A 22,501-nucleotide genomic window follows, 5' to 3' on the forward strand; every position below is an offset into this window, starting at 1 on the left:
TACATAGTACAAAACTTCCTTATTAATCAACTCGAGCGATAATTTAGAATTTTTCCCCTAAAAATCAGTCTTTTATCAAATTTAAGGCTGAAGGGGCCCTTTGGGGGCCTTGAAAATATGGAAAGGCACACCTACCACTCACGAGAAAAAAAATGAGCCATCAACCATCAAAATCGGTGCAGTGGTTTAGGCTGTAGAGCGGTCAACGTCAAAGAAGAAGCGGAAGCGGAAGCGGCAGCAGCAGCAGAAAATGATGAAAAATTTGACGTTTTTCAAAGTCAAATATCTCCGGCTAAACTTAACCGATTTTGATGACATTTTTTTTCAACTTGGTCTACTTTCATGCCCCAACACACACACGCAATCCGTTTTCTTCCATCATTTGTAGTTGTCTGTCTACAACTACCTGAAAACGGCTACTTTCCCTGTCGCGTATAATATCTCTAGTAGCGCGGTCAAACTTTCTTGACTTGACGGGGCGGAGCGCTACCGCGCTCCTTAATATCAACAGTCAATAGTCCCACGTAGATGTTCCCTCCCATTTCCTTCCTGATGTCCCTAAAACATCAAACATTTCGCTTTTCTTCTCCTCTTGCCTTTTTCTCCCGCAATTCCTCTCTCTTTTTTCTCATCTCTCCATCATTCCTCCCTCCTCTTCTTGGCTTTTCTCTTTCCTTCTCCTTTTACTACCTTCTCTCTCCTCCTCCTCTTGGCTTTTCTCCTTCTTCTGGGCCATCAATGCCTCCCTCCTTTTTCTCCATTATCCCTCCTCCTCTTTGCTTTTCTCCCTCCCCTTTTTTCCTTCTTCTTCTTCTCCCTAGTTGCTCCTTCCTTTTGTCCTCTCCACTTCTTCTTCCTCCCTCCTTATTCTCTATTATCCCTCAATCCTCCTCTTAGCTTTTCTCCTCAATCCCTTACCATTCTCTCCCCCTTTTCTTCTTCTTCTCCCTAGTTGAGCTATACCGACTAAACGGTTAGAGATATGGTAAAAGTTAGGGTAAAATAATACTCAAAAAAGCATCATTCAATCATATATTATATAGTACCTATAGGTTCTTATAGCTAATGTGAGTCTACACAATAAATATCTATACAAGTCGATTTTGCTTGGAGACTAAGACTAGAGTAGGCACCTATCTACCTACCTAACTTATGGCTATTGGATGCTACGTACATAGGGATATCATTGCATAGAGGGATGTAATGTAGGCATGTACTGGTATTATTTTGTACTGGTATGTAGGTATGTACTGGGGAATTTTCAGGGAATAATCAAATTGAAAATTTCACTGATGGTGTGTTTCACCGGTGACTTACGTTTTTCGGGGTCTGTCTCTTCAGAAAAGAATATCATCCATCTTAATTTTCAAGTCAAATATTTGATCAGGAAAATTGAAAATAAAGAGCAATCATCCCTGTTTGTTGCCCTCCTGACAATTTGCCCATCTCCTTCATTAAAATTGCTCTCATGAATGAACTTCCCAATTTTCCCGAGGGCATTAGTCGCTCTGAAAATGCCATGATGTGGGGAAATGACGGGAGGAAAGTTTTCACTTGAAATGAAAACGAAGAAAAAGCAAAGTGTGTTGCTGTACCTGTACGGCAGTACGAGTGGTAGGTATAAGGACCAAGATCCTTTATTCTGACATTGTGGATCATGCTCAATAAGAGTGGGGTCGCGCTTCGCGCTCCCTTGGCTTCGCCCCTGAAAACTAATATCGTCCCTGAGTCTTGTCTGGAAGAAATGAAAACTGAAAACTAAAATCGAAAGAAAACATTAAACGTAGGAGAAGTTTTGCTGGCCTCAAACCTTGTTCCCTGTGTATTTCTTATGGGGGGACTAAAAAACGTCAATATCTCGGGAACGGTTTGGAATTTCGGGATTTTCCGATTTTTCCCAGTACCTACAAAAAATAAGGAATCCAATGGTGAAAACCGCATCTTCCTAGCTCATCTAGAAGTAGGTTAGAATTAGTATGAGTGAGTCAGTTACACAAGGGGCTGTATATATTTAGGATTAATCTTACCTTGGAGCTATCAGAAAGTAAACTGGATAGGGTTTATACCTCCTTCTCTCTTTTTTCTTTCCCTCCATCATCCTTCCTTCTCCTCTCTTTTTTCTTTCCCTCAAACTCCCTGCTTCTCTCTTTTTAGCCCGTCCTTCTTACGATAGTAATAAAAAAAGGTATAGGGACGGGCTATTGTATTGTCGTCTGTGTGTGTGTCTGTCTGTTCCCATAGAAGGACTTATCCAAACCTGGTCGACCTATATATCAAATTAAAGGTCTTTTTACCAGGAACACGAAAATGGTGGTGTACAATCCAGGGAACCAAAAAGCCAAAAAAACAGAAGAAATGGTTTTTGGGGGATTTTTTTCACATTTTCTCACACAAATGAGCTCTGATCTTGAAATTTGTCGCGACAACCTATGAACTCAAAGCGAGAACGTTTTAGATAACACTTCAGTCGTTAATTTAAGACCGGTTTTAGAACTCAAAGCGAGAAAGTTTTAGATAACACTTCAGTCGATAATTTAAGACCGGTTTTAGCGTTACCTATGTTAAGCTACGCCGAGGAAGGCCAATAAATGGATGGGTGACTTAAACATTATATTGGGAATCAAGGACGGGCTCTAATCTTGATTTTAAATCATTATATGAAAGTAAAATCAAAAAATCAAATCAAGAATAATAAACTAAATATTAAACAAATTAGGTAGGTACTTGAGTACTGATTTTCCTTAACCACGATCGAATAAACTACGGGCTGAAAAATTCCCGGAGGGACGGGCCCAGCTTGTTCTTTTCCTCGAACTCCCTCCTTCTCTTTTCTCTCTCCCTCCTCCTCATATTTTCTCTCTCTCTCCTTTAAACTCCTATCTCGCTCCCTTTTCTTTTTCTTCATATAATGTTCTTTTTCCTTTCTTCTTTCTTTTTATTAGAAAATTCTCCTTTAACCAAACCAATGCACAATATTGCACACCTTTCATTTCATTGAGAAATTTAATAACTTTTTTCTTCCCCTTGGAAAATAAAATACTTGTATGACCTGTCTTTAAAGGTGGCTCCTTACATTTTTTTTTTTTTTTTTTTTTTTTTAAAAAAAAATTTATAAAAAACACATTGTTTTTTAATTTAGAGTTTCTTTTTTTTTTTTTTTTTTTTTTACAAAGATAAATTTATAATAGACACATGGATTTTGAATTTAGAGTTCGATTTGGAAAAATCTGCCTTAATAGCTTAAAATTGTCACAACGTGAAACGTTACCTAACGTTACCTTAATTAAGGTAACCCCTTTGAATACCTAAAAAATAAAAAATCACCGAACCCTTAAGGTGATAGAATATGTTTTGGGTATTCAAAGGTTTACCTTACTGTTTTGGATATTCAATGGGTTACCTTGCTGTTTTGGTTACGTTCCAGTCAAAAGCCGATTACCGATTATTATTCTATTAGCGATAAAAGTGTCTACATGTTCTGAATAAAGTGTGATAGAAATGAGATGCAAATAGAACAGTTGCGCTTACTTGGGTGATGTTTCAAAGTCATAGAGCAGGAAAAATGAGGACCAACGGAATTTTTCTTTTTCTTCTACGACTTCTAGATCCCGAGATAAATCGATTTAAAAAATACCGGTAAATCGTGAACTTTGACGTCACGGCATACGCTCCGGGGGAACACCCATCTTTAAAAAAAAAAAAAAAAAAAAAAAATGCTAATAGCCTACTGCTCTAGTAAGGGGACTTTTCAATCTTTTTCGAGCTGCATAAATAAGCCCTTTTCTATTCTTTTAACATACCATAATATGGCAACGTCCAGCCTTCAGACTTTCAGACGCGTGTAAATGGACGTTTATTTTTAGACAAGCTTCAGATAAAATAGAAACGGAATAAAATGATCATTTATCCAAGTCAAATCTCGCTTTGTTAGAGCGAAGACTCGGGGGATCAATTTTCTATTTGCTGAAATGAAATACTGAAAATCAGGGTTGGATTCGGAAACAGAATACGCAATTAGCGTGGGTGGTTTTATGTGGGTTTATACAGATTTCTAACAGAATGATTGTCATGCTGTGATCTGCAACCAGCCAAAGACTGGCAGCCACGTTATTTGAATATATTTTTGAATAAAATGTTTCTCCCTACCTAATACGTATAAGTTCGCAGAATGTGTGGGTAGCCCCCTGCTAACTTTTGTTTGGTTAGGGGATAGTTGGATAGCAAATGAGGGGACAGAAAATGTCCTATAGCAAATCGGTGTGTTTAGTATTTATCATTCGAGGAACGACCTTTGCAAACGATCTTTTCCCCCCTCTATCTATGTTCGTAGTTCGTAGAACCCAACCTCCAGGGCTGTTCGCCCCTACACCTAAGCCTCGGAGTGGGATTTTCATGTATTGAGTTAAGCATGTTAGTAGTTACTTACAGTACATACTACATACTTTACTTCATTTATTATTATTATTATTTTTACTTTTTTACCATTAGAAGGTAACTTATAGGTATTTGTATGAATGGTAAACAGTGGAGACAGAAAAGGTCTTTACGCTTTTAGCTTTTAGAAGGGTAAAACGTGAAGAAAGGTACTCGTATCCTTTTACTTTTGGCCTAACAGGATTTTCGATAGCTTCCCAATAAAGAAATAAAGCTCGTTACTTTTCTCTTGGGTTCTTTCTTTCGCAACCATTAGCTATTCTTTCATCGCCCACTGGCATATACGAATCTACCCACTTAGAAAAGCCTTTTTCCCATTTTGTACTCATAGGCGGCGATAGGGGGGGGCTTGGGGGGCTTAAGCCCCCCCAAAGTTATCAGGGCCTCTTACACTAGATAAAATTGGATTTCAGACCAATATTTTCAAAAATTCGCCTGTGGCGTGGCTCACCCCGAATCGGCTTTCTGGGATTGCGGCTCTGGGACCTCCTGAGCCCCTATTTTGCCCGTATGTCCCATCGCTATTGGTACGATACTCTTTCCTGTCCTTGTCCTAGGTGACTCGTTTAGGGACGGTTTCGAGAATCGGATTCCCTTTGACCAATGAAGACTCTGGTGAAGTACTGAATTACAAACATGCTACGACACTGGGGAAAAGAAAATGTCAAAAAGAATATATAGAGAACATACCAAGAAATCTTTTTTTTTTCCTTCTGGTTTTATTTTACGTGGCAGGATTCTCAGAAATGAGCTCTTCCACCCAACCAGGGTAATATTTGTATCGTATCTTTGTACCTTAGGGCTCTAACCTCCGTTTCCTTTTAGTTACCTCCAAGCAGGGGGAGAATTTTTGCAACAGCTCCTTTACTATATTTGAATACGTAAATACTCTATCTTATTAATAAGAAAGGTTTTCTGTTTGTTTGTCTGTAAGAGGTTGCCGTCTAAACGGTAAGTCGTAGAAACTTGAAATTTTGTACACAGGTTCATATGTATTTTTATGGCGGTGGTTATAGGCTTAAAATTTCCTAAAGCCAGCCGTTCGCAAGTTATTCAAGAAATTCGAAATTTTTGGCCGAAAACTGAGCGATGCAAAGCTCGCGGGTATCCCGCTAGTAAGGTATATTAATTATTAAAGCTACCAACCTCAGTGGTGTAGTAGTTAACGCTGTTAACGCGTTGAACTTCGACCCTTCGGAGGCTGGTGGTTCGAGTTCAAATCAAATCATTAAATTCAACGAGGTGTTTCTATAGTAAGGGACGACTTTTCTAACTTTATCAATAAAGCTCAAAATATCCCATTCTATTTATTTTCAGACCAAGTTCTTTCCTAATGAGAAGGTGCGACTAAAAATACTCCCTATTATCGAAAAGAAATTCAGAAGTATAAATGTAGATAGGTAGGTACGGAAGGACGGATCCTACTTAAAAGTACGGAATTTGCGAAGGTGCAAAATTTATGTAGGAAGGTACTTATTTTAAGACGATTTGCTCTGTTTGTTGCAGTAGAAGCATCTGAAGCATGAATAATCATTTGTAAATTTCAATTTATTCAAATGATACTTTCAACTTGAAAATCACCCGATAAACGAAAAAAATACGTAGGTACCTAGCAATAATAGGAAAAGACGTTACTCTTGAACAAGACGAGAGAAGAAAAGATGATGTACCCATAATAAAATTTTATCTTTCTTTTACATTATTTCATTATACTTATCTCCTCAAAACACGTTTTCCCTCCCAAAGCTCTCTCTCCTATAGTATTTTATTGAATTCGGGGAAACTCAAGAGCCTCACACTTCTACTGACACTTCATTGGGATAGCCTTCAAGGCAGTTCCCTGTTACCTAAAATCTATCTAGGTATTCTAGGTAGATGGATATGAAGTACAGTAGAACCTCGATTATTTCAACTCCAAAATCCATTGTTTTTATCTTTCAAAGGATATTCCTATCTTACGGGGAAAAGATCATAGAAAGTGATCATTTCAACCTTTAGATAGCCAGATATATCGGGTTAGCTGGAAGAGAACGCCTTTAGATCCTTCAGGAGAATTTGGGAGAGAAAGAAGCTTAGTGAGTAGGTACCTGTCCAAGTTGTCCGTTTATTTTTATTTCAAAAAGAACAAGACGTTTTGAAAGGTCATTTACTTGGTATTAAGTCATAAAAGTTTCAAGTTTCATGTAAAAATTTCAAGGCAGTTCCCTGTTACCTAAAATCTATCTAGGTCAGCCATTCTTAACCTATGGTCCGTGGACCACTAGTGGTCCGCGAGAAGGTTTCAGGTGGTCCGCGAGAGGTGAGTAAGGAGTTGGTCTGACATACTCCGTATTAGATGGCCACTGAACGAACCTTTTTTTTCTCTTAGCAAATTATTTAAAATTTTGTTTTTTTTTTGTTTGTTTCTTAATTTTATACAATAAGAAAATTGTTTTTCTCAACAAACAAAAAAAAATAATAATAATGATAATGTTAATTTTTCTCATTTTCTATCTCTTTTCCTACAGGTAGATATAGGTCCTCTAATACATACCCATTGTCACATAGCGTGTACAATGTACAATTGATTGCAAATACATACATAATCTCAAGTGGTCCGCGAGATTTTTGGTTTATCAACAGTGGTCCGCCAATTCTAAAAGGTTAAGAACCCCTGATCTAGGTAGATGGATATGAAGTACAGTAGAACCTCGATTATTTCAACTCCAAAATCCATTGTTTTTTCTATCTTTCAAAGGATATTCCTATCTTACGGGGAAAAGATCATAGAAAGTGATCATTTCAACCTTTTCAACTACCCCCGGTCCCAATTAGTTGAAATAATCGAGGTTCTGCTGTAAATGTAGATGCCTGTCTGCATTTTCGTCTCTCATTTAGTTCGAAAACTGAAGGTTGTAATCTGAAACCCCCATGGACGAAAAGGGAAACCAAGCAAAAACAGCGAAAATGTACATGTGTGGTTTTCATCTAATCCATTACCATTCCAAATTTACCCGAAATGGTTCAACATTACGGATCCTTGAGAATAAAAGTTCTCATTTTTCTTCTAAACTCGATTTCCAAATTATTTGTTTGTTTCTTAATTTTATACAATAAGAAAATTGTTTTTCTCAACAAACAAAAAAAAATAATAATAATGATAATGTTAATTTTTCTCATTTTCTATCTCTTTTCCTACAGGTAGATATAGGTCCTCTAATACATACCCATTGTCACATAGCGTGTACAATGTACAATTGATTGCAAATACATACATAATCTCAAGTGGTCCGCGAGATTTTTGGTTTATCAACAGTGGTCCGCCAATTCTAAAAGGTTAAGAACCCCTGATCTAGGTAGATGGATATGAAGTACAGTAGAACCTCGATTATTTCAACTCCAAAATCCATTGTTTTTTCTATCTTTCAAAGGATATTCCTATCTTACGGGGAAAAGATCATAGAAAGTGATCATTTCAACCTTTTCAACTACCCCCGGTCCCAATTAGTTGAAATAATCGAGGTTCTGCTGTAAATGTAGATGCCTGTCTGCATTTTTCTCTCATTTAGTTCGAAAACTGAAGGTTGTAATCCGAAACCCCCATGGATGAAAAGGGAAACCAAGCAAAAACAGCGAAAATGTACATGTGTGGTTTTCATTTAATCCATTACCATTCTAAATTTACCCGAAATGATTCAACATTACGGATCCTTGAGAATAAAAGTTCTCATTTTTCTTCTAAACTCGATTTCCAAATTATCCGACCTGTTGAACAGACCATATGGAACATAACCTCTTCCTAAAAAATGAGAGTTCGATGTACTTTCCTACATTTCCTACGTTTTCCTCTTCTCTGTAAAGTTTCTCCCATGGCCTTTGTGGGTTTTCTTTTATCGCATATGAAACCATTTTTTATATGATTTTTCATAATGGCCAACGAGCTTGTATTTATTCTCTACCATACCACAGCCTTAGCCTTTTGTTGTACTCGACGACATGCCTTTGCGGGTTTTCTTTTATCGCATATGAAACCATTTTTATATGATTTTTCATAATGGCCAACGAGCTTGTATTTATTCTCTACCATACCACAGCCTTAGCCTTTTGTTGTACTCGACGACAAGCTACCTGCCTCCTCACTTAACCTCACCTACCCTGAGAGGGGTCGGGAAAAGCCAGCAACACGCGATACCAACCACGCGCAACGTTACTTAACTTCAGTGATCGGAACATCTCCCCCAAAAGTCTGAGACATTCAGGTACCGAACGGGAAATGTTTCAAATAAAGAACAGAAAGAAATTGAATGAAAATAAAATGAAAACCTATAAGAAACAGGAGAATAGAATGACGAGAGGGAAAGAGGAAGAAAGAAAGGTGGGAGACTTTCTGAGACGTTGTTCTTCTCTAAAAAAAAAAAAAAACAGTGCAAAATTTCAAAGGATTTTCGTTCACTTTGACCCGTTGTTTGTACGTTGCAGAGGAGTTACGGTTGTCATGTCGATTGTATGTAAATACGTGTACAGATACACAAACTATGAGTGTTTCACAAACTGTGCCAGCCTATTTAGCTTGGTTGATAGCGCATCTGCCTTGTAAGCGCTAGGCCGCTAGTTTGATTCCCGCCTGGGGCGGATTTTATCCTGAACGGATGTTTGTTTTCGGAACGGCTGGCTTTATCCTATCCTGTCTTCTTCTCTCTTAGGTTTCGGGACGATAAGACCTTAGCAGTTACAGTTCCCTCTGTCAATTCCCTCCATATAGGTAAGTAACGTCTCAATCACCTAACCCACCCCTCTCCTCCCTTTCCCTCCTCTATTTTTCTCTACTTTCCATTTTCTAATTTTGCTTCAATTACTCTCCTCAGTACTTATCACTTTGACCGCCAAGGCCTTTTTGCTTGTGTTAACCCCCACGCCAAGTTTTCTCGCAGTGTCTCGCATATGCGCAAGACAGGCACTTTTTCAGAAATCCAATCCCGTGTCCCATAAGGACAACTAAGAACTGGGATCTTGAATAGTGCTAGTACCTATCAAGATAACGAAGGCAGTTCTCGGCTCATCACTAGTCACCATTGGGGGAAACGTTTGCCCCAAATTCCATCGATATAAGATATAATGAACTGTGAACTTTAGATTCTAAGCTTTTGCGTCGACCTTTTACAGTTATTATTTCGGAGTTTTGACCTTAGATTTGGATTTTTCACAACTTTTTACATAGGTAGGAATCGACCATTTATTAATAATTTTTACCCATTTGCAACTGCTCCATTATTATACCTACCTATTACCATAAAAATGAACAGGAACGGCATTATATTGCACATTTGCAAGATCGTGATCATTGTATAAAATTTATAAAGAGGTATAAACCTGATAACCTTATTACTTTCCTTAAGTTCTTTCCTTTCACATTTTCATCAGGATTCTACGTTTACTTATTTTCATCGTGAAAGAATAGGTAAACGTTTTCAAGGGAGAGAGAGAAAGGAAGAGGGGGGAGGGAGAGAGAGAAAGGAATAGGGAGAGAGAGAGAGAGAGGGAAGGAGGGAGAAAGCGAAAGGAAGAGGGAGAAGAGCGTTATCTTTTTCAAATAAAATAAACAGATCCTCTTAAAAAATTTTCCTCTTTTTCACTTGAATATTTCCCTCACACCGGAATTTTCAAAAGTTCGAGCTTCTGAGAAAAGGGGGAAATTTTCAATACCTGCATGCCTTTGAGGGCATCATATCTAGTGCTGACTAGAGCTACGAACCTAGATAATATGCAGGGGTGGCCATAACGTGGCTATCTTGTGCGGCTCTCTATTCATTATTTTTTTATATGTAGGTACTTGTTGATTTTTTTTTTTTTTTTTTTTTTTTAATTTTAAAATTTTACCCCAAAAAGGAAAACAACGTGAATAATGGATGTCCCTACCTCTCTGCTCTTCTCGATTATCTTCAAATACAGATTATCTTGTATTAAAAAAGAAAATGAGAAAGAGCGCACAAAGACGAATGACGATGGAAATGTAAATAAATAATGGAAACTGAAACACATGGTTGGAAACGGTAGGAAAAGAGAAAACAAACAAGACTTTACTGATGAGAAAACTGGATAGGGACTCGGGTCAAAGAGATGGAAAAGGAGGGACGAAGGAGAACAAAATAAAGGGTAATGGTAAATGGATAGTAAGGATTGGGAGGCAGGGAGAGATGGAGCTTAAAAGGGAGAAAGCACTAATGAAAAGAAAATTAGAACGAAAGCTTTAGGTTGGCTACAAAAGTCGCCACTTGGGAAAAATGTAGAAAGTTTTCCTTCCCACGCCTTTGCGAAGGAAAAAAGCTCATCAGTTTAGTTCCCTTTATAATTCACTTTGGTGGAAAGGTTCAGACCCCACAGGACCCCTAGCGACTTGTCTTTACCTCGTTTAGTAACGTGAGAAGGTAGAAGGGTACAGGGCTTTTGGGGTCTAGCAGAGGGTTTAAGTTAGGGTTTCCTTTCTCCCTACAGATACGTACTAGAAGGCTACAATGTGATTGAATGTGATTTAATGTTTCCTTCTATGATACTCTTAGCTCGTGTAAAGTGCATGGTGAAGTAGTATCTTGAAAACTTTATATGAACCTCTTCCTGTGATATAAGTACATACCTTTAGTATGTCTACGAAGAGTACGAAGTCTTTTCAAAATCTTGTTATTCATTTTTCTCTGACTTCACCTTCGTCTTGAACTGTGAAAGTAACTTTGTCATATCCACCATTTCACAAAGTGTTCAAATCTGGAAATTTATTTTGTAATTTTGACATCTTCACCAAGTGTTCAAATCTTGATATTTATTTTGTAATTTTGACATCTCCACCAAAAGTTACAATCTTGATATTTTGTAACTTTGACACATCCACCAAGTGTTCAAATCTTGATATTTATTTTGTAACTTTGACACATGCACCAAGTGTTCAAATCTTGATATTTATTTTGTAACATTGACACATCCACCAAGTGTTCAAATCTTGATATTTTTTATTTTGTAACTTTGACACATCCACCAAGAGTTCAAATCTTGATATTTATTTTGTAACTTTGACACATCCACCAAGTGTTCAAATCTTGATATTTATTTTGTAATTTGACACATCCAACAATAATTTAAATCTTGATATTTATTTTGTAACTTCCACCATTGATTATTGGTAAAATAACTAAAAAGTTGTACTATTTTCTGTATTTTAATTAAGAAATTTATTACTGAAATTGAACACTTACCAAAAATAGAAGCAGCTCCAGGAAGGCCTTTCAGAGAGTTGAATAGAGAACTCATCACGAAATGTTGGGGTTAAATTAATTTCAGTTCATTTAAAATCAAAACAATCAGTCACAATGTAAAAGTGACAATGACGGTTTCCAATAAAAAGTACATAGTGTAATTCCTGAGGTAAAAATTCTTTTTACGGCTTTTTCATTTCCTATTATTATCAATACCTAAATCTTTTAAAATAACGAGTATCATTAAGTCGTGCCTATGTAGTTGATCCCCTCTTTTAATCCCTAAGTTACCATATCTTGTACCCTGGCAATAGGGATAACAGTGCTGCAGTGACTAAAGTTAAAGGGACAAAGTTAAACAAAACGTATGAAGGGGGTAACAATAACTGAGAAAGTTAAACAACAACATTACGTATCAAGAATCTGAGTAATTTTCTGATAGGCTCCTGTACTGTTCCTAATTTTCAGAAATCCAATCCCGTGTCCCATAAGGACAACTAAGAACTGGGATCTTGAATAGTGCTAGTACCTATCAAGATAACGAAGGCAGTTCTCGGCTCATCACTAGTCACCATTGGGGGAAACGTTTGCCCCAAATTCCATCGATATAAGATATAATGAACTGTGAACTTTAGATTCTAAGCTTTTGCCAGTAACAAAACGATGTTTCTGATATTGGACAGTTGCCAAACTGTTTTACATTCTCCATTGAACGAGTACCCGCAGAATACTACGTGGTAGGAAACTTTACTGATTTTGGATTTTTTTTTTTATTTATATATTTTTGTCTTTTTTTTTTAGGAACCAATTCAAAGAATCTTTTCCATTTGTGTTGAAACTTTTGTTTAGTAGATACATAGATGGAAAGATGTACTAATAACAGATATATGTATATGTATAATAATCATGTAACTCAAGAGGATTTAGTTGGCAGCTTGGTTTTTGTTCTCACTACTCTAGAATAGATATAAGGATACTCATTAGGTCATTAGAGTCACCTATCGAAATTCTTCGCCCTTCGTCTACTTATGATATGACAAAAACAGAACCTGTGACAATGGTAACATACAAGCATTTAACACAACATAACGAAAGATGATATGCTCATTTCAAAGCATACAAAACGATTAAAAACGTACAAAATGAACCTCGAGCTTCAAACCTGGTTGAATTGATGTAATAATATTTTCAAAAATATGACTCCAAGGATGAAAATAATGACAATGAATTATCTAATGGAATCTCACGCTTCCTGACCTTAATATTGATTGAATTATTACGCCGACAATTTTATTGTTCACTTGACTGAAAAAATGAGAAAAAGAGAAGAGACAGATAAAGAAGGCGAGAGAGAGATGGAAGAGAGAGAGAGAGAGGGGGGGTAGACAAGGAGGAGATGGAGAGAGGAGGAAGCTAAGTGCGACGAAAGCAAGAGAGAGAGAGAGAGAGAGAGAGAGAGGGGGGGGGGGAGACAAGGAGGAGAGAGAGAGAAAAGAAAATGTGAGGAAGAGAGAGAGAGAGGGGTAGACAAGGAGGAGATGGAGAGAGGAGGAAGCTAAGTGCGACGAAAGCAAGAGAGAGAGAGAGAGAGAGAGAGAGAGAGAGAGAGAGAGAGGCAGACGAAGGAGATGGAGGAAGAGAAAGAGAGAGAGAGAGAGAGAGAGAGAAAAGAAAATGTGAGGAAGAGAGAGAGAGAGGGGTAGACAAGGAGGAGATGGAGAGAGGAGGAAGCTAAGTGCGACGAAAGCAAGAGAGAGAGAGGCAGACGAAGGAGATGGGGAAGAGGAAGAGAGAGAAAGAGAGAAGAAAATGTGAGGAAGAGAGAGGAAGACAGGAAGAGAGAGAGAAGAAGAAGGTAGACGGGACGAAAGCGAGAGAAAGAAAGAGAGAAGTGGCCTCAAATACTCAAATTACTATCAGAAAAAAATGCCTTTGAAATGGCTGGATAAAAGGACGTGGGCGTGCAATTTTATTCAAACAAAGGATGAAAAAGAGAGATAGATGGCGGACAGGCAGGAATATAAATTTGTTCCTTCTCAACTTTCTCTATGGACACATATGTGATAAAACATATAATCGATGGACGTTCTCCAAATATCAACCATGCTCGACGTTGCTTAACACGAGTGATCCGTCAGAAAATGTCCCACATAATGTCGTACCTATAGCCCGTGATTTTCAGTCATTCAACCTAAGATAACTACGTATACATACAACTATAGGTAAGTACATAGCTACTTTGCTTTTATCAAAAGACCCTTCAGGAAAAGGGATAAAACGAACTGAAAATTTATGAGAACAAGGTACGAGTACCCAGCAAGATTACCAAGAGACGGAAAGCACTTAAGAAAAATTGATATGATACTCCTGTTTCCTTGTTTTGAGGTGAAATGAAGATTTAAGATGTAGGTACTTTATGAAGATACTTAGGTAGGTACTTACGTCTTACCTAGAAGATTAATACTAAACTTGAGAGTTTCAGATGTAATTGAGTTAGGTTTGTGAAATGAAGATACCTCTTGTGAACCAAGACGTGAAATTGCATTGACTCCCCCTGGTCCTCCCCCTTCTCTATCTAAGTTGTCTCAAGTTGGTAGGTAAGTAGATTATACTTACCTACTTGAAACAACTCTGAAGACAGACAGAGAAGAATGAAGATTTAAGATGTAGGTACTTTATGAAGATACTTAGGTAGGTACTTACGTCTTACCTAGAAGATTAATACTAAACTTGAGAGTTTCAGATGTAATTGAGTTAGGTTTGTGAAATGAAGATACCTCTTGTGAACCAAGACGTGAAATTGCATTGACTCCCCCTGGTCCTCCCCCTTCTCTATCTAAGTTGTCTCAAGTTGGTAGGTAAGTAGATTATACTTACCTACTTGAAACAACTCTGAAGACAGACAGAGAAGAGGGAGGAGAAAATAGAGAACGACAGGAGATAGAGGTAGGTAGAAGAATTATAGCTACCTACGCATCTTAAATTAAGTTCTGTCTCCTTTGATCTCTCAATAACATTGCTCAGATTACTGCTAGGTACCTATAAAGGTTTCTCAAAATTAATACTGTATCTTGAAGACGGTACCTCTCTCCTAGGATTAAAATTAACTCTAATTCTCTAAATGAAAGTTCAAAATACAATTGAGTTATGAGTTCACAGTTCAATCCTGTCTGAAACGTGAATAAAGGAGGTGTCTCCCACTATGTGTATTTCTCCTAGGATGTCCCCTTTCTTAGGTACTGGAAATTACTGTATCTCAAAGACGGTATCTATCTCCTAGGATTAAAATGAACTGTAATATTCATATTCTGTATATGAAAGTACAAAATACAATTGAGTTCACAGTTCAATCCTGTCTGAAACGTGAATAAAGGAGGTGTCTCCCACTATGTGTATTTCTCCTAGGATGTCCCCTTTCTTAGGTACTGGAAATTACTGTATCTCAAAGACGGTATCTATCTCCTAGGATTAAAATGAACTGTAATATTCATATTCTGTATATGAAAGTACAAAATACAATTGAGTTCACAGTTCAATCCTGTCTGAAACGTGAATAAAGGAGGTGTCTCCCACTATGTGTATTTCTCCTAGGATGTCCCCTTTCTTAGGTACTGGAAATTACTGTATCTCAAAGACGGTATCTATCTCCTAGGATTAAAATGAACTGTAATATTCATATTCTGTATATGAAAGTACAAAATACAATTGAGTTCACAGTTCAATCCTGTCTGAAACGTGAATAAAGGAGGTGTCTCCCACTATGTGTATTTCTCCTAGGATGTCCCCTTTCTTAGGTACTGGAAATTACTGTATCTCAAAGACGGTATCTATCTCCTAGGATTAAAATGAACTGTAATATTCATATTCTGTATATGAAAGTACAAAATACAATTGAGTTCACAGTTCAATCCTGTCTGAAACGTGAATAAAGGAGGTGTCTCCCACTATGTGTATTTCTCCTAGGATGTCCCCTTTCTTAGGTACTGGAAATTACTGTATCTCAAAGACGGTATCTATCTCCTAGGATTAAAATGAACTGTAATATTCATATTCTAAAGAAACACTACGTTGAACAGGTTTAACTGTCAGAATGAAGAGGGCATTTCCCCCCTAGTCTGAATACATAGATATACGGGTAATGATACCTACCACCGTATAATCATGCTAATGTACAAGAGCATAGCATATCCACCAGCAGTAGGTACTAGCTTGCTTGTACGAACACATGTCTAAATGTCTAGTTTGTATTTTATGTCATGACAAATAGTACAGCAGCTGTTATCTATCTCTATGTGTAGAATTTCGGAGCGTGTATTTTTAGGGATTCGGAAAATTTTCAACGGATAACTAATTTTTTTATTCGGGACATTTCTGCGAATTTGGACATGATGAGAATTTCAACGAAATCAAAATGACTATTTGTGAAATAATTTGTTCCATTTCAATTACATAGGTATTGATTATTTATCCATGAGTCTTTAGGTGAAAATTTGAATATATACCCAGGGTATAAATCAATGCTGATTCTGCATATGAATAGTTAATTATTGTGCACGCTGTTATGCAAATGATTGCAATGTTAGTGACAATTTCAGTACAGTTTGTGCTGGTACCTATCCAGATTAACATGGAATAATAATAATAATAATCTGAATAATGAAACGTGTTCAGTTGAGAATCATCCCCGAAACATCTGAGCAAATATAAATGGAACTCAATACTGAAAAATACTGAAAATAAGCTATCAACCTCATTGCAGTTTACTGTTCCTAAATACTGTATCTCAAAGACGGTACCTCTCTGTATTTCTCCTAGAGATTAAAATGAACTCTGTTATACTCTGTATGAAAGTTCAAAATACAATTGAGTTATGAGTTCAATCCTGTCTGAAACGTGAATAAAGGAGGTGTCTCCCACTATGTGTATTTCTCCTAGGATGCCCCCTTTCTTAGGTACTGGAAATTACTGTATCTCAAAGACGGTATCTACATATCTCCTAGGATTAAAATGAACTGTAATATAATGTATATGAAAGTACAAAATACAATTTAGTTCACAGTTCAATCCTGTCTGAAACGTTATTATTAAAGGGGAACAGAGTCCTCCAGCATTATGTAGGCATCACTGTCCAACTTAAGGTATTTTATTCAGTACTGCCCCCTTTTTTTGATTATTTATCCATGAGTCTTTAGGTGAAAATTTGAACATACCCAGGGTATAAATCAATGCTGATTCTGCATATGAATATGAATAGTTAATTATTGTGCACGCTGTTATGCAAATGATTTGCAATGTTAGTGACAATTTCAGTACAGTTTGTGCTGGTACCTATCCAGATTAACATGGAATAATAATAATAATCTGAATAATGAACCGCAGAAACGTGTTCAGTTGAGAATCATCTCCGAAACATCTGAGCAAATATAAATGGAACTCAATACTGAAAAATACTGAAAATAAGCTATCAACCTCATTGCAGTTTACTGTTCCTACTGGGTTAACTAGAAAACTTGTACAGGGTGTTAAAATCTGACTTGTCTACCAAATGTTTACCTATCAACGTATCAACTCAACGTTATCAAACATAAATCGCTTAACTGTGAGACATGATTCAAAGGATGGATCATTAAATGAAACTTCCAACCTGCTCCTACAACTCCCAATAAATATAATCACTCGGATTTTTCATAAATAGATATTTCAAATAATTTCCTTCCTCCTTGTTCTTCCCCTTCTCTATCTAAGTTGTCTCAAGTTGGTAGGTAAGTAGATTATACTTACCTACTTGAAACAACTCTGAAGACAGACAGAGAAGAGGGAGGAGAAAATAGAGAACGACAGGAGATAGAGGTAGGTAGAAGAATTATAGCTACCTACGCATCTTAAATTAAGTTCTGTCTCCTTTGATCTCTCAATAACATTGCTCAGATTACTGCTAGGTACCTATAAAGGTTTCTCAAAATTAATACTGTATCTTGAAGACGGTACCTCTCTCCTAGGATTAAAATTAACTCTAATTCTCTAAATGAAAGTTCAAAATACAATTGAGTTATGAGTTCACAGTTCAATCCTGTCTGAAACGTGAATAAAGGAGGTGTCTCCCACTATGTGTATTTCTCCTAGGATGTCCCCTTTCTTAGGTACTGGAAATTACTGTATCTCAAAGACGGTATCTATCTCCTAGGATTAAAATGAACTGTAATATTCATATTCTGTATATGAAAGTACAAAATACAATTGAGTTCACAGTTCAATCCTGTCTGAAACGTTATTATTAAAGGGAAACAGAGTCTTCCAGCATTATGTAGGCACTGTCCAACTTAAGGTATTTTATTTTGTATCCCCCCCCTTTTTTTTTAATTTTAAGTAAGTTTTTTGTTATAAAATTTACACGTATTCTGTACCAAATACACAAGACCTCGTCTAAACTGCGGGAGTAAAGGGACTTTTCAGCCTCATTCTTGCAGTACAGGGTATATTCTGTGTGTATTTCAGTTATTTCTACAAGAATATCCTTATTTCTTCTGCAGAACCTCCGTGTCTTCTTTTTTTTTAACATTAAATCAATTTTATTTATTTTTAAACATGTATTATATAAATTCGTAGAAGCTTAACCCATCCTTTAGGGCTGTTTAGCCCCTACACCTAAGTCTCAGATTAAGCTTTTAGTGTATGGTGTCTTCCTATAGCTCGATCCTTCGATCTCCACCTCTGAGGACCTCACCAACCAGCACTGATCACCTACACGCGTTAATCACATTAAAATATCTACGATCCACCAGAAACAAAAAATATTCAGCGAAAAATAGCAGGGGGATTAGAGAGCGCGTGACAAAAAAAATCCAAATGAAAATTTTGTTCGAAAAAAATTCAATTTTTTTACTACGTTCACCAAGTTGGATTATTGAAAAGCACAGACTATTTTTTCACAGCACTAAATACTTCTCACTTTTTACTTTCCTTATCCTATAGGAAGGAAAGTAATGTAATCGGGTCAATTTTTTTGCCTTTTAAATAAGATCGTGAATCAATTGAAAGAACTACCGAAGGCGTTTGAATCAGAATATCAACATTATAAACAAGATAGCAGAGCTTTCCACAGTGAAACTACACGGTGTTTTCCTTAAAAAAACACAAAATACGAAGGGGAAAATATTCTGTATGAATTTCCTTTCTTCCATCGCGCATGAGTGCGACTTGATAAATTGTGTGAATATTTACAGGGAGCTAAAGAAATGAGTTCTTCCTAATAACTTCCACAGCTTAGAGCGAGTTAAAAAGTCGGAAGGGAGAATTGAGCTTTTTTAAACCTTCTGTTTCCTCAGTAGTTTTTTCAGGGAGCTTCAAAAATGACCTCCGACAAAAAGAGGTCGTCTCATGTGTTCAATTTTTGTGTTCAACTCCCAAGAAATAAAATTGGAACTAGGTACATAATTACCTAAAGAATTTGACCCACTGAAAGAAAGAAGCAGTTGAAAGAACAGAAAATAAGATACGTACATGGAAATGTGGGAAACATACACATGGAAATGTGTTAATCCCTTGAATAATTACCAAAGCGTTGTACACACTGCACCGGTCTTACTTTTGACCGACCCTGTACCTATTTATGTTCGAGTTCCTCTTCGCTTTCTACAATAACTTCCAGCTTAGAGCGGGATTAAAAACTCGGAAGGGAGAATTGAGCTTTTTTAAACGTTCTGCTTCCTCAGAAGTTTTTTCAGGGAGTTTCAAAAATGTCCTTAGTCCTTAGACAAAAGATATCTCAACTTCCACGCGTAATTTTTTTACTGAATTCCAAAAAATGAAATTGGAACTAGGTATGTATGATTACTTAAAGAAATTGACCCACTGGATAATACCAAAAATACTTGAAAGAAGCAGTTAAAGATAATTATTAATTAGTATCTACATTTAAAATAGCACATGGAAATGTGCTAAGCCGTTCAATAATTACCAAAGAATTGCACGCACCGACTTTTGGCCGACCCTGTACCTATTTATGTTTGAGAACTTCATAGTAGAGTAGGTATTAGCCTATCTATACGAGCCGTGCTCTGTTTTGAGCCTGACTATCACTGACAGTGTGTTCTTTCTTTTACTTTTTAAAATAAATTATCTATAATGTATATGCGTGATTCAGTTTCCAAATAATATCAATGCTCAAAACAAAGTGGAGAGGAGCGCATAACGCATCGAGCAGGTAGAGGGAATTGACTATACAGCATGGCTCAAAAGTCCTAGCGAACCCCTTGTAACTTGGTATTTGACATCACCATCAAATCCATATGGGCCCGTCCTATCTCTACCAAAAACAGAACTTCAAAATTCCAAGCCGTTCAAAAGTTACAAGGTGTTCCCGAGACTTCTGATTCTGAGCCATGCTGTAAAGGGAAGCGACGACTTTAAACCGCATAGAACAGAGGGCAAAAAGGTTTATGCTCTTTGCTCTCCTCTCCACTCTATTCTAAGCATAAGTCACCCCCAACTAACCTCATAACTTGTACTTACTGCGTTTTTCAGAGTGAGCTTGGAGCAGAGCGGTCACCATATTGCTGTCAGCTTCCTGGCGAGCTATCAACGTTTCTCTCCTCTTCAGCTGTCGAACCAGACGATTCCCCTCCTGGTGGATCTCGTTCTTCAGAGAGCCGAGTAGAACCCGTAGCTCGTTATTGCCTGAGAAGAGAGAGAGAAATAAAATTCATTGACGGATTGTCCCAGTACTGGGTTGTCAAAACGACACAGCATACCATTCAGACAGAATTTTCAAACAAATGCTGAGCGAGTGGAAACGCACCAGTTAAAATGAAACTGATTTTTTTTTTTTTTTTTTTTTAGAAAAGATGGGCCATTCAGACAGAATTTTCAAACAAATGCTGAGCGAGTGGAAACGCACCAGTTAAAATGAAACTGATTTTTTTTTTTTTTTTTTTTTAGAAAATATGGGCTCAGGTTATTTATCTGTGAGAATAGAAAGTATGAGCTTTTGTTGCTTGTGATTACCTAGGCTTTTTGTCCTCTCTTCAATAAATTAAGATGGCATAGGGACAAGGTTTAATGACCCTGGGTTGATTATTTATTCCCTATCTTCTTTTCCTTTTAAAATGAAAATTTAGAACATCCCTGGAGAGGATGAGACTATGATTGATTACAAAGCTTAAATAAGTTCTACTTGTCTAGTGACCTAGTTATGAAGAAAATCATCTTTTACTTACTTTTGCTTCCGAGAACACTCTTCCTGTATTCATAGTTTTCACCAAACACATTTCCTGAGGAGTCTGTATTATTTCCCGATGTACGAGAACTCCTGGTCAAACACTCCGAGCTCCGTCTTCTAATGTCCACATTGGTGTCATTGTTACCGTAGATTTCATAGAGTAACTTGTCCACAAGCTCGGACACTTTCCGGTGCTGATTCCCATGTCCACTCTCATACTCGACTGTCTCGTAATTCCACTCGAAGGACTGCGTTGAGCATTGGCTTCTCGGAGTAGCTTCCCCTCTCCGGATGGTACCACTGGAGACTGATCTATCGTCAGGATATCTGCTATCGTCTGTGTTGGTCTCTTTCAGATGACTCCCATCCAGGTCTATTTCATAAAGTTCATATCGGCTACCGTCACTCTTCTGCTCGTCCACTTTTTTAATCAGTCGTTCCTCAGCCTTGGCGCGGATGATTTCGTACAGAATCGCGTTGAAGTTACTATTGAAACACTCGATGGAATGCTTCTCAAGCGCTTTCTTCGCCTTTTCGTCCTTCATATTCGCTTTCAATGCTTCGTTTTTCTGCACAGTGTTTGCTATCTTCTCTAGTTTTCTCACGATATCTTTGTTATCCTTCCTCTCAGTGACTGTTATCCTTGTGGACGGCAGTTTCGGCTTGATGTTTTTCTCATTCTGGAAGGACTGCGTGACATTAGTTGCAGGACAGCTGGACAGTTTGTACACAGCCTGGTTTTGGCGAGATATAACCAGGTTGCCGAACACCGGGTTGGGGAAGAGGATTGTATTTTTGGCTGACCCGTTGGTTAATACTTGTCCGTTTTTCTTCACCATTTTCCTGCTTTTATTTTAGTCCAAGTCCGATTTGTCACTCCTGAATTCCACAATGAAGGGACAGGATGAAAAAGAGACATAGATGGCGGACAGGCAGGAATATAAATTTGTTCCTTCTCAACTTTCTCTATGGGCACATATGTTATAAAACATATAATCGATGGACGTTCTCCAAATATCAACCATGCTCGACGTTGCTTAACACGAGTGATCCGTCAGAAAATGTCCCACATAATGTCGTACCTATAGCCCGTGGTTTTCAGTCATTCAACCTAAGATAACTACGTATACATACAACTATAAGTACATAGCTACTTTGCTTTTATCAAAAGACCCTTCAGGAAAAGGGATAAAACGAACTGAAAATTTATGAGAACAAGCTACGAGCAAGATTACCAAGAGACAGAAAGCACTTAAGAAAAATAGATATGATACTTATGTTTCCTTGTTTTGGGTGAAATGAAGATTTAATGAAGGGAAAAGTGTTTCATTTTTTAAACAAAAGACACATTATACGTTAGGTATGATCGGATCTTGTATGCTGTCATCAAGTTTTTGCAGTCAACTTCGTTACAATAGAACGCAGTAATAAGTAATTAAATTGAAATAGGTACAACGTATCTACTGAACTCAAACAATATTAGGTATCTGCCTACTCTATAGAAACAATATTAGGTATCTGCCTACTCTATCAATTTCTTTAAAAGCATCTTGCAACTTTTCAATTCTCGAGCTGGAAAATTGTCTCCTAATCTAATTGTCTCGCACGTAAGTTTTTAGAACTTCAC

The 22,501-nt window shown here is 37.2% G+C and overlaps 1 protein-coding gene across 1 annotated transcript in view; it reads right to left on the reverse strand.

Annotated features, from left to right (window-relative positions):
• The window catches only part of LOC103524237 (TBC1 domain family member 30-like), a 46,224-nt gene extending 24,468 nt beyond the window's left edge, over positions 1-21,756 (reverse strand). Inside the window, exons 1-2 of the mRNA XM_026833339.1 lie at positions 20,873-21,756; positions 20,169-20,333 (exon numbers count right to left, since the gene is read on the reverse strand). Coding sequence (XP_026689140.1) covers positions 20,169-20,333; positions 20,873-21,713 — 1,006 coding nt within the window. The 5' untranslated portion in view covers positions 21,714-21,756. The remainder of the gene's footprint in view (positions 1-20,168; positions 20,334-20,872) is intronic.
• Positions 21,757-22,501: the final 745 nt, after the last annotated feature.

The sequence above is a fragment of the Diaphorina citri genome, unplaced genomic scaffold (assembly GCF_000475195.1).
Source record: "Diaphorina citri unplaced genomic scaffold, Diaci psyllid genome assembly version 1.1 scaffold89, whole genome shotgun sequence".
Lineage (NCBI taxonomy): Eukaryota > Metazoa > Arthropoda > Insecta > Hemiptera > Psyllidae > Diaphorina > Diaphorina citri.